The following is a 13,487-nucleotide window of genomic DNA, read 5'->3' on the forward strand; positions in this document are numbered from 1 at the left end:
TTGTAGGGAGTATTATCTATTACATAAGGGTGAGTTGTTTGGAGAATAGGAATGAATGTCATCCTGTATTTCTCACACATAATGAAACATAATAGCACATAGGTTTGTTCTTTTATCTATGGTTGTACATCATTTTACAGACAAAATTACTTGTGCGTTTTATTGGTATTGTATGGTCACAGCCTCACAGGAAAGAATGGATATTTTGCTACCCAGGCTGGCGCCACTTAGTGCCTCTACTCAATTTCATTTCTCTCCAGCGACTAGGTCAGGAATTGGAATACAGTACACTGTTTGCAAGAACCCTGGGATTTCTAGATTGTGCACCGGCCAATCAGCAAAGAGCTGTGACGCCATGACGTCAAACTCATGTGCCCTTTTTACCGCACAACAGTAAACACGAAGTCGAGATGAATGATTCTGTGTTTGCAACGATTCCCAAGATTGAGGATTTAAAGCCGGAACAAAGAGAATGTTTGGTGAATTTTATCAAGGAGAAAGACTTTTATTGCCCCTTGTCTTGTCTTTATAAACCACAAACACATAGCTAATTAAGAATGATTCAGGCTTAGAAACTACTTAGTATTAGAAGTTAGGTTTAGGGCATTAATTAAGTACTGAATAAGCCTAAATAATTTTTAATACACTGTTTGTTCACTGTCTTTCTTCATTCTTTATTCATAGTTCACTTATTATATAGTGGTATAGATACAGAATAGTTGTACTAAAATACCAAGCTCTCAATTAACAATTTTATCTATCTCTCTTATTTTTGTTTTGATTATAACGCATTATTGTCTATGCTTTACCTTTTACAGTTGTAGTGTGTCCAAGCATTGGTTCTTTCTCACTGGAGCATGGCCGCTGGAGGATTGTAAATGGCTCTCACTATGAATATGGAACCCGAATCGTGTTTACATGTGACCCTGGCTACTACAGACTAGGCCCCGCCCACATCCAGTGCCTGCCCAATGGGGTTTGGAGTTGGAGGAATGAGAGACCACATTGCCAAAGTAAGCAGCAACTATGGGCCTTGGGTAAAATACATCTAGTACATGTATCAGTGAATTGTAGGGATAAAGGATTAACTCAGTATAGCTAAAATACAATATATACTTTAAGGGGTATTATGCAATTTTTCTGGTGGAGGGCCTGTCACCTCTGTGCTTTGAATTGAACACATATTGCTTGCGCTTATTCAGTTTCGGGCATGCCTTACTTCAGGCTATTTTCAGGCAAAGCAGCAGCATCTACATCCATCTCCAGAGAGGCCTAATCCTCCACCAAAAAAGTTACCGTATTTTTTGGACTATAAGTCGCACCAGCCAAAAAATGCGTAATGAAGAAGAAATAAACAAATATAAGGCACACTGGACTATAAGTCTTACTTTTGGGGGGAAATTTATTTTTATAAAATCAGAGACCAGGAACTGACATTTCATCTTGAAAGGCAAGTTATAGTAATAATAATAGAACAGAGAACATCAGGCTGTTAATGTTACATATGAACAGTTATTCAGATAACTGTAGCACAAACAAAAGAACACAATAAGTTTAGCAAACTGTCCATCTCACTCCAAATCACTATATCCATTGAATTCTTCATCCTTGGTTTCACTTCTGAGCAACTCCGCGACCTCCGGAGGTAAACAGAGCGCAGCTTCCTCTTCAGTTCCAGTTAGAATTATTACGGCCTTTCTGAATCCCGACAGGATGGTTTTAGTTGTCACTGAAGTCCAGGCTTTGTCTGTACATCCAATAGCTTCCAGGAAAGTTGCATGGCGCACCCGTTTGGTTACTATGAAGCTGTGTTTCATCATCCCTGCTTTTTACCAGTCCCTCACAAATTTCTCACTCACTCCAAACTTTCTTTTTGCTGCTTGATTATTGTTTTCGCCTGCATATTTCATTACTTGTAGCAAGACAGTGGCTCTTTCTGCAGGAGATATGCGCTGTAGAGCAGGAAGTCACACCGGTACAGGAGTAATAGGAGTAGCAGATACTGACACGCAAGCCTAGAGCCTAGAGCCGCTTTTAGTCTGAAAATTTTAATATATAAGTTGCACCAGAGTATAAATCGGAGGACCACCCAAACCATGAACAAAAGTGTGATTTATAGTCCGAAAAATATGGTACTTATTGCACCTTTAAAATATCTCATCACATGATGAGGGAGGGGTACACGTAGCCTGTAGCATTTCATTATGACTAATAAAAAAGCTACTATTTGAGTTTATTAATTTTCAGATTTGCAATGTTGAGTTGCTAAATACCAAAACACTATTCAAAAATAAAAACACCCCATTTTTGGATTTGTCTGTTTGGTATTAAGTGGGTTTAGTGACGGCAGAGTATTAAAAATAATGAAAGAGCATTCAAGAATGACTTTGATCTGCTTAAAGGCTGCTATTAGTAATATTGGATGGTAGAAAACTGGCAGAACTAAAACAGTGAAATCAGTAGCTCTGTATTAGACACAAGTTAGTTATGAGTAATTTGGTGGCTGCTGAGTTAACCTTCCCCAATTACCCCTTAAGCCATTTCAGTAACAATTTAACTGGTTTTAAATTACTGTGTCTGGCTGTGCGTTGCAGTTATCATGTGGTGACCTTCCTTCTCCGCCCAATGGAAAGAAAATCGGCACACAAACCACATTCGGTGCTACTGCCATCTTTACCTGCGATCTTGGGTTCATGCTGGTGGGCTCTGCTGTGAGGGAGTGCTTGTCATCGGGTCTGTGGAGTGGAACCGAAACACGCTGTTTGGGTACGAGCACACTGTTAATGTATGCACTGATGTATAGTCTAGGTTTATTGTCATTTGAAAAGTGCAGATAGAGTGCAGCTATGAAAAGGTCACAAAGAGAAGAAGTAGCCGCTAAGGTTGGACTGCAGAAGCTGGGATTTTTTTTCACATCAGTTCTAATGAGGGCCAGAATCAGAGGAAGTTTGAACCTCTAAACCTTTCGTCTGGAACCGCAGCTGCTTCATCCTGGCCTTGTCCACCTCCTGAACACAACTCACCACCAAATTCCTGCAGTGAATGTACTATATTCTGAAGTGTAGAGGTGGGATATCACTTTAAAGGCGTACATTATGCTAATTTCTATTTTATACTGTTGGATCCTCATCAAAAACATACCTGGAGTTGTGTTTTGTTTCATTTAAGGCTGCTTAATTATGGAAAAAAAAATCATTATCACGATTATTTTGGTCAATATTGAAATCACGATTATTCAAACCATTCTTTTTTTAGTTACACGATGCATTTATTCAGCATTTCTCTCTCTAAAAAACACTTTGCCACTGATAATTTACCCAAAACTTTCAAATAAAAAATAAATACAAATATGTACCTTAGAGCTGTTTTGCAATGTATAAAACATAATATGAATAAAATATACTTTGAACGTGAAATAAGGCATAGAAAAACATAAATGTATCCAAAATAAACTATATATCCAGCTGTTCTACACTCTGTATATTTAAAAAAAAATATATATATATACTTATTTATATAAAAATATCCCAAAATAAATTTTGTTAAGCTTTGTTTGTTAAACTCGATTATATGAGTTTCACGAAATCACGATCAAAATTCAATTAATTGCACAGCTTTAGTTTCATTCACACATATTTACCACACAAATCCTGCTTATTTAGAGTTCTTCTCTCAAACAGAAAACACTCTGTTCCACCTTGTTATGTCACGTGATTATACAGGAAGTGCCCCAATGTGTTTTTAAACTCCATACACCTTCACTTGAATCACTTGGATAATTCCAGCCTTGGAATTTGCGATCTCTACTGAACAAAAGGTATCTTAAAAAGTACTACTACATGAGATCTCAAGGTGGAACTGAACATTTTGAGCTTTGGAGATGTAGACAGACTAATAATAAAGATGTAGTCAGACTAAAAAAATTACTCAACAAAACATAATTCCAGGTATGTTTTTGAGGAGGTAACATCATTCTAACATGCACACAAGAGTCAATTTTGTGTCATTATTGCACTTATTTCTTGTATATTTTGAGAGAAGTATTCATTTTGGAGTGTTTGTTGAGTAGAAGAAAGTAAAATAGTTGTTGTATGTGTTCACACTTGTACATAAACCACATATAAATTGGAACTAAACTGAAAAACTGGTTTAGAGCAGGACTAAACTAGGACTAGAACAAGACCTAATCATGTCAACATCTGGACTAAACTGGGCTCAAACCAGGACCAAACCTGGACATATGTGAACCCTTAGAGTAGCAGTACAGTACTAGAATTGATATTAGAGTACACTGTATATGTAGAAGTATATAGAAGTTTAGTTTAGTTTAGTCTTTATTTGAAGGGACAATGTACACAGACATTAAGCTCAGAAAAAAACAGATGTTCAGCACCAGATTATAGTTAAATAGATTATAGCTAAAGTTGCCTTGGACTTGTTAAGAAGTTTCTGATCTTAATATTTGCAGTATTTCTAACAGTGGTAAAAGTTGTAGTGTCTTTCAGAAGTATAAAGATGTCACTGAAGATCATTTGACTGTTTTCATGCATGATCTAATCTATAAATAATGTGCAAAAACTATGCACCCTGCCTTTTCCTCATAAACACACGTAGGAGTTTGTACCATGCTCTCCTATGTTTCTTGTATGTCATCTGTCAACTAGCAGCCAGAGGTAACACATGTTGTGACTTAGTGCTGTCACATTTATATGAAACCCTGCTAAGGAAACACGTCTCCCAGAATACTCCACACTTTATTAAGAAAAAGTTCAATCAGAATTAAACCTTAGCAATATGAAGTTGTTTATCTGAAAATCACTGCTACCTTAAGAGGAAGATTCACAATAAAGGTTAAGACAATGTTGCTTTGACAATACTAATTACACTTTCCTCAAAACCTTATGAACATTTTCATTGTTGTGCAACTTATTCAAATCAAGTGTGCTTCTGTAATGCCCTAGAACTTAAATGGTCTGCAAAAACAATGAAACAAAGGTGAAATGAGGCAGCCGTCCCTATGCAGTGCCTTTGAATGCTTGTGGGCTAACACAGGTACACACTGCAGTCTTTATCTACAGTACACAATCAAATCAAAGTAAACTCTGAGCACAGCGCACAGTACCTTTTATGAAATGACTTAAGACAATATCTTTGAGAAATACAGAAATTTATTGCAGCCAGGTGGTATTAGCGGTCGACTTAGCTGTTTTCTCATTTCTCAAATGCTGTAAAAGTTAGAAAATGTGAAGTCTTTCGTCTCACTGTGAACTAAGAATGTTTTACAACTATTTCAATCAAGCCCTGAACCTTCATGGTATAGAAGACTTTGTACCTTGAAATAAAATTTAAACTTCACTTAGAATATGAAATTGGTTAAAAAGCAAAACCTTAGCATATCTTTATAAACTTAGTGAATGAAGAAGAGAAATCTAATCTTATCATAATGCTAGACTGGAACATTTCTACTCATTTCTGCTAATGATTTACTAATTCTCAAGAGTGTCTGTTAATTAAGTCTTATCATTTGAACATTCTGAAACATATCCTTGGTAAAGCTATAATTAAGTGCACATTGTTTAGTTAATTGCATAGTAAAGACCTATCATTAAACAAATGTTCTAATTGCTCACTTTGAATAAACTGTGTGTGTGTTGCAGCCGGTCACTGTGGCATCCCAGAGACCATTGTGAATGGCCAGGTGATTGGAGAGAACTTCGGTTACCGTGACACTGTGGTGTACCAGTGCCTGCCCGGCTTTCGGCTAATAGGCTCCTCGGTGCGCATCTGTCTCCAGGACAACCAGTGGTCTGGACAGCTGCCCGTCTGCATACGTGAGTTACCCACAGCACAATGGAACGCTATGGACTCAAAAATGTACCCACTTTACTTGTGCTCTTTTGGTTTTTCAAAAAAAGAGCATTTGCAAACACTATCCAACTATCCAACACTATACAAATCACTTGCAAATATGTAAATAAAAAGACACACTTTTGATAAAAGTAAAACCATCATTTGATTAAGGTCAGATGGTTTAGAATTTTAAGAACAAAATTCCAAAGGCAACGGTGCCTTTTCTTGCTTTTCACTGCTACTGTGTTTTGTATTTAGTGAGCATGTGCAATCAATATTTCACATTTTTCATGCCCTGAAACAGGCAAATTGAGATGTTTTGTGAATCAATTCTCTATATTTGGAAATGCTGCTCTTCAAACTTTATAATGAACCAGTATAATTTGGAAAAGTAGAACTTTTAATAGAACTAAAAGAGGCTCACTCATAGAGGGTATTGTTGACATTCTGAAACACAGTTTCCTGCTGTTTGTGTATGAGGCAAATGAGTCCTTTGAACAGTGCTACATTTCTACCCCATTTGTCCCTGTACATTTCATTTAGCTTTTTTTAGTCCTCCAGATATTTTTTGATAATTTTCTAATGTTGGTACAACTGCAAATACTACTTATAATAGCAATATTCAAAATATTACCATGGTCACACATACTACCCTGTGTTCTTGTTCAGTGCATTTAACAACACCTTTGTTATTGTTAAAATGACCAAAACACAAATTTGACCATTTTTCCATCAGTATTCCTACTTTGTAGCTTTGGTAAAAGCATGTGTGCTCTGGGAGTCCAGATGACGTGACATTTATTGGTTTATTTTTTTCCTTAGCCTTGAATGTAGGAACATAATTTACATCACTAATTTGGGTTTTTAGTCAAAGAAGGCTTGCAGAGCATTGCTCAAAGTCAAGAAGAAAAAAAATCATGCTTGCTTTTTTGCCTAATATAATTTTAAATCCAATTTTCTTTTGTTTGGCTGCCATGTTTGGTCCAAAGATTTGTCTCTTCTTGACTGAAGGGAAGACAACATTCACAGCCAAATATTTTGTGTGTATAGCACAAAATACCACACACACTCACGTTTGTGTAGTGTCTGCCAAAGTATCCTGTGTCTTTTCTCAGCTCTGAGCAACACAACAACATTACGTTTATCTGTAGCTTTTAAGTAAATAAGCTGCACTCTGGCCAGCCCTGCACTGACTGTAGCACAGTGGTTAGGGCTATATGTCTGGAACTGCTGATAAACCAGACTTAATCTGTATTTAAACAAAACAAACATGGAACCTTTCATTTAAGAATGACCTTATTTAAGATTTGAGCTTTGAAAACTTTTGATCCCGTCTCTGTGGAGTGGAGAGTTTTTTGTAGATTCACACCAAATGTTCCGCTACATTTAAAGGTCTGGGCCGTGACTATGTTTTGCGTGAGATAAATGGCCAACCATAAGGATAAAACAGAAGGCCTTGTGTTTTTGGCCGACTTCGGAGAATCTAAAAATGTTCATTTGTTAAGAGCAGTTGGAACAGTTTGGGCAGCAACTGGCACTGTTATGTACTAATGAAAGAGACGGTGGCCAAGGTTTACTTTCTTTGAAAACACAGTAAACTACTTAACGTTAATGTTAAGATGTGTATATCCATGAGTCTTTCAAAGTCTTGAGTATATCTGAAAAAAATTGCGTAAATGAACATAAAATAATGAATGCTTGATGCTTTCATTATGATTGAACTTTTTTATACTATAACTCACTATTTTGATCAAATACTGTAAGTATACTAGTGCTACCATCAGTGGAATTATATTGGATGAATGAAAGGTTAATTATCAGAACACTAAGTCAATATTGTTATCAGGTATTGTTATATAGCTGATTTTTGATATATTTCAATAAATGAATACATAAATTTGTATCTGATTGAAATCTATTTGCCATTGAAATTTGCAAATTAAATGTTGGTAGGTGAAGTTACTTTAAAAGTCCTATACTGTGCAAAATTGCCTCTTGTGAGCTTTTAGTCATGATGTTCTTACCTCCTCAAAAGCATATCTAGAGTTGTGTTTTATTTACATTCACACATGTCTGAGTATTCTTGCATTATAAGTCTCTCTACAGGCCAATCCTATTTCTAATTTCTACCCCAACCCCTTGCCCTAGGGATTGAAAGTAAACCCGTACAAACTGGGACACCCCTTCAACAATCACATACGTCATCAGTAGTCTCCGCCAGATTTTACATAATTTGTGACCTTTTTTGGTCTCTGTGGTTGTGGTAGTAGCCATCGTCCGGTGATTTGCAAGGCATTCTGTGGAAATTGCTCTATTTGGACTGTGCCTCTGAAAAATCTTCATTTGGAGGGGTGTATAGCCCTAACACTTTCCTTTACCCCCTCTGCCATAAAGGTAACTGGGACAACCCTACACCTACACTTGTACACGTAAAACAGAGGGGTAGGGGAAAGTGCTATGGCCAAGGTGTGTAATGGGATTCAGCCTACATCTCCAAAGCTCAAATGCTTTGTTCCACTTTGTGATGTCATGCAATGGTAATTTTCAAGTTTACCCTTTTTAGTAGCAATTGGCAGTTCCAGGAGATTATCCAAATAATTTTAGTGAAGGCGTATGGAGTTTAAAAACACAGTGGAGCCCTACTGCATATTATGACAAGGTGGAACAGAGTGTTTTCCGTTTTGAGAGAAGAAGTCAGCCTTAATATGCAGGGTTTGTGTGTTAAACATGTGTGAATGAAACAAAACACGACTCCAAGTATGTTTGTGATGGGGAAACAGTGTAACATGGGCCCTTTCAACATTATTTTTGCTGCATTAAACAAAACATGAGCTATTGTTTCTTCGGCACAGACACCACGCCCCAGAAGTCATTTGGTAGTCATTTGCCAAAAACATCTCGTTGATTCATAATTTATATCGGGCTAATGCTAATATCGCCATTAAAATGTAAAGCAGTCTGTTCAGATTAATCCACCATTTTGCGCGTTGTTTACAAACACACACAAGATCTATAAAAAGTCACAAAATAAACCAATGAACCCCGCTGTTCTAAGCAGACATGGCTCATACATGTTTGGCTCAGCTCTACATTGACACTGCTCTGTTTGGGTCTCCAGCTGCGTGTCTTTTTTGTCTTCCTTTCCGACTGAGTTTTTATTGGGGTTATTCATGCTGGAGTTATTGAGGCAAATCATTTTACAGCCAAATTATACTGTAATTATGGAGATTAGAGTCTCTTTTTGCCGCACAAACATCCAATGATGATTAGACAACAGTGTGAGCCTGTGTGCACGTACAGCTGCAGGGAATGGTAAAGGTGTGGGGTGGGTTTGTGTCTAAGGAAAGCAACAAATTGAAGATTTTACTGAAACATCAACTCAAAACACCTTCTTTCAGTTTGCTCCTGTTTACAATGGCCATCTTGTTTTCTATAGTAGTGGACCAGATTTTAACTAGATTTTAATAAAATAAATAAATAAATAACATACACTTTGTTTAGTATATTTTATTTTTGACAACTTTAGTTACTTTTCTGGTGAAGGGTCCGTTACCTGCTTCTCTTCACGGAGACAGAGCCTGGAATGTTCCACAGTATCCCATTACACTTATTTATCTCACTACAGTGCCAAGTTACATGTCAGATCTGAGGAGAGGCGAGCCCACACACAATAACAACGCAAGTCCCATTTTAACCCATTTTATTGAGTAGAGGCAAGATGGATATTAGGGATGTAACAATAATCGAAACATTGTGATATTGTATCGTCAAAGTTCTCACACTAATATCGTGGACCATCACAATGTATCGAATTACAAGTCTCTTTGCTTAAATTAAGAGTTATGGTGCAGCAATAGCTAAAAAAAAGACAGAGGGACATCATCATCGAGAGACATCTACATCGACCATGATCCTTTGCTCCATTTCAGTGTAGACTACAAGAAGAAATAACAGTTCTAAGCACTTTGAAGTCTTCGTTCTTTGGATTAAGTCTTGTCAAGGCATTTGAAGAGGAAAAAATAGCATATTAACAGTTTTGTTTGCCTCCACAAAATATCGCAATAAATATCGTACCTTGAGATGTATATTGTGAAAATATTGCGTGAATATCGTAAGAGATTTGGATATTGTTACATGCCTAATTGTGAGCCACTTCACCATATCGTGAGCTTTCCTATGATAACACAATAAATAGCGTAGCATGAGGTTCATGTCGTGATGATATCGTATCGTGAGACTTGGATATTGTTACATCTCTAATGGTTTAATGCCATACTGGGACATTCCAGATAAAACAATAGCTTCTCCTTGGAGACAAGCAACTGGCAGACCTTCCACCAGAAAAGTTGCACAGTGCATCTTTATTTTATTTTTTTCATCTTTGTAGCCAGTCATAATGGGAACACTGTACATACTTTATTCAGATTCAAAATCGTGATAATGCCCCAATTTAACCGGATCATATGTATTGTATTAACAAAATATGCATGTTACATTTTTTAGGCTTTTGGTTTGATGGGACAATAATTAATATTTTTCATAATTTGAGAAACCATTCATTTATTCTTACAAATGAATAGAAAACCTAACTCCTTTGGTGGGTCCAAAGCTGGGTCCTTTTATATTGTAAACACATGACTAAAGAAAGGACATCTAACCTCCACTTTTGTCTTTTCAATTAAGTATTATTGTTCATTTTTCACCTTGTTCAAAGCCTTTTTGCACTGTACATTCACACAGTTTGCTCTCACAAAGTTAACAAGTGAACAATTATGCACAATGGGTTTCAGAGGACCCACTCACACAAAGAAATCCTTCAGCTAGTGCAGGTGAATATTTTACCAGAAGTGTGACCCCAAATTGTAATCCCAGCTTGATGGTCTGTGTCCGCTGCTGTTCTCATACATATGCATGGACCACTGTAGGCGCAGATATTTGGCCTGAATTTAGAGAACTATGCAGCATCTAATTTTCATCTCGAAGTAAAACCATGCAATTTGCTTGGTTCAGACTGAAAGGAGTCTGGGAAATAGGGTTTCTGTAATCAATTGAGCAAATGGAAGGCTGGGAGAAAGCATTTTATAACTCAGTTTAAATTACATTAGTACTTTTAAGAATGCGTAATCCTGCATTTTGTCTTAAATACTTTATGAGAAAACTGTAAAGACTTATGTATAGAAACGCTAGGGATGTAACGATATCCAAATCTCTTGGTATGACATTTTCACGATATTTTGTGGAGGCTAACAAAATTATGAATATGCTACTTTTTTCTCTTAAAATGCGTTGACAAGACATAATCCAAAGAACTAAGATTTAAAAGTGCTTATAACATTTATTTCTTTATGTAGTCTGCACTGAAATGGAGCAAAGGATTATGGTCTATGTAGTTCTCTCTGTTTTTTTAGCAATTGCTGAACCATAACTATTATTTTAAAAGAAGAGACTTGAAATTCGATATATTGTGATGGTCCACGATATTATTGTGAGACCTTTGACGATACGATACTATGATTTTTCAGTTATTGTTACATCCCTAACAAATGCAGCTGAATATTTTTTAGTTTGTATGCCCTCTCGTAATACTTATTAGTGGATAATATTAGTCAGTGAACAGTAGGAATGGGACACTAAACAATTTAAAGGGTTTGACAATATTAACTTCTGGTACATTTTGTGTAACTGCAATAGTCACCAACAAACATAGTCATTCTATTATACCACTAGAAAAAAAAAAAAGTTCTTATGCATGTTGTTTTCTTCTAGACAGGCCTGTCAACAGAAATTTGAGGGCCCAGGGCAAAAAGACTTTCATGGGCCCCCCTCTAATATAAATGACTAGGAAGGGGGTCCAATTTCAGGCTCCTAAAACCTTTAGCCCTAGGAAAACAGAACCTTTTGTCCCACCCTGTCTACTGCCCTGCTTCTAGATCATTGTTGTTTCCACTCAAAACAAAGTACAATTACCTAAAAGTTGTTTAAATGTGGAACTTATGATATTACATAACATCTTTAAACTGTCAGCTATAATAATAATTATTGTGATTTTATTGTTAATCACAGTTTTGGCCATGATCATTGTAACATTAAGTTTCAGTATTGTCCCATATGATTGGAAGTTTAAACATAACAATAATAATAATAATAATAAAGAAAAATAATAACAGTACTAATTTCTTTCTAATTTCTCGTAGCCATAAGCTGTGGTCATCCTGGAAGTCCCATTTATGGTCGCACTGTCGGAAACGGCTTCAACCTCAATGACGTGGTGAGCTTCGTGTGTAACCGCGGATACGAAATGGAGGGGCCTTCCCGAGCTCAGTGCCAAGCCAACCGGCAATGGAGCCACCCGCCCCCAACGTGTAAAGGTGGGGAAAAAAGTTAAGTGTATCAAACTAACCTTATTTATCTGTTTGCCTTCGTACCTGAACCACTGAAGAATTACAGGTGCTGTGAAGCTGTCTATGTGTATATATTTTTTTTTTTAAAGTTTAGATTTGGCATGTATCTAATATATTTCTTAAAGGTCCTATATTATTATACCAGAAAATAGTGTAATATTGGCCCTTTAATTAAATGAGTTATTTTTCTTCCTATGCTGGGTGAAAATATCTAGTTCTTGGTGATATTTTGCACAAATTTGCGGGTTTATTATTGTAACAATGAGTCTATACAGAAGTCAGGAGTTCATTCCGAAGCTTGTGCCAGTATTTTGAACTAGAGTTAATCAAAGGTTTGTTTATATAATGAATAGCTTAACATATTTCTGATAAGCTGCCATGTTGCTGCCATGCAACTAATTTCTTACAGTGCCAATAATTAATAAGACTGGCAGTTTATTATGTCAACTGCATATTTTCTTTTCTTTTTTTCTCAAGTATGAGGATGGATCCCAATGTCTCTTGGCTCTGCCCTGTTGAATGAACCGTTTATGATTGCTGTGTAATAAAATTAGAGGTTTTGATTGGTATCCAGCAATAGCTCCTCAGGCTTTCGGCACGCTGCCTGGTGTCCATAATGATGTGGCTATGAATGCAGTCATATAAGTGTCATAATGATAACAGGGCATCTCTGAGAGGGCTGTTTCAATCCACCAGTCAACAAAAATGAAATTCTCCATTCTGGAAAGATAGATGTTGTATTAGAACCAGGTTTAATGCTATTATAATTATTTTATGAGTGTTTAAAATGGTTTATTCTTGGTCTATTAAATGCAGTTTAGTACTTGTTTAGATCTGCAGTAATGTTAAAGGTGCACTGTGTAAGTTTTCAGGGCATTAAACAGCTCTACCTTACATTTAGGGTGGTTTTAGAGTTCAAAAATACCCAGAAAAACAGGAATTCTGTCTTCTGTGGTTTCCTCTCCACAGATCTGACCTGTAACTTCGTCTGGTTTGGGCTCCATGAATATAAAGAGGTTTAATATCATACTGTGAGACATTACAGACAAAGCAATAGCATTTCCATGTAGAAAAGCTTACACAATGCACCTTTAAATTTGGTATAGTTTATCTTTATAATGATCTTTTTCTGGATTAGTCCTCACTTATTGCTGGATCACAATTACATTACTATATATTTGGTTGTGGTTTCCTGGTTTTGTCCAGTCTTGTCTTTGTTTAGTCCATATATTTTCT

The 13,487-nt window shown here is 36.5% G+C and overlaps 1 protein-coding gene across 1 annotated transcript in view; it reads left to right on the forward strand.

Annotated features, from left to right (window-relative positions):
- The window catches only part of csmd3b (CUB and Sushi multiple domains 3b), a 554,961-nt gene that overhangs the window by 502,273 nt on the left and 39,201 nt on the right, over positions 1–13,487 (forward strand). The window contains exons 52-55 of the mRNA XM_055157096.1: positions 819–976; positions 2,595–2,766; positions 5,658–5,831; positions 12,045–12,218. Coding sequence (XP_055013071.1) covers positions 819–976; positions 2,595–2,766; positions 5,658–5,831; positions 12,045–12,218 — 678 coding nt within the window. The remainder of the gene's footprint in view (positions 1–818; positions 977–2,594; positions 2,767–5,657; positions 5,832–12,044; positions 12,219–13,487) is intronic.

This window comes from Boleophthalmus pectinirostris, unplaced genomic scaffold (genome assembly GCF_026225935.1).
Source record: "Boleophthalmus pectinirostris isolate CB_2022bp ecotype Guang Dong unplaced genomic scaffold, ASM2622593v1 HiC_scaffold_21, whole genome shotgun sequence".
NCBI classification, from domain to species: Eukaryota; Metazoa; Chordata; class Actinopteri; order Gobiiformes; family Gobiidae; genus Boleophthalmus; species Boleophthalmus pectinirostris.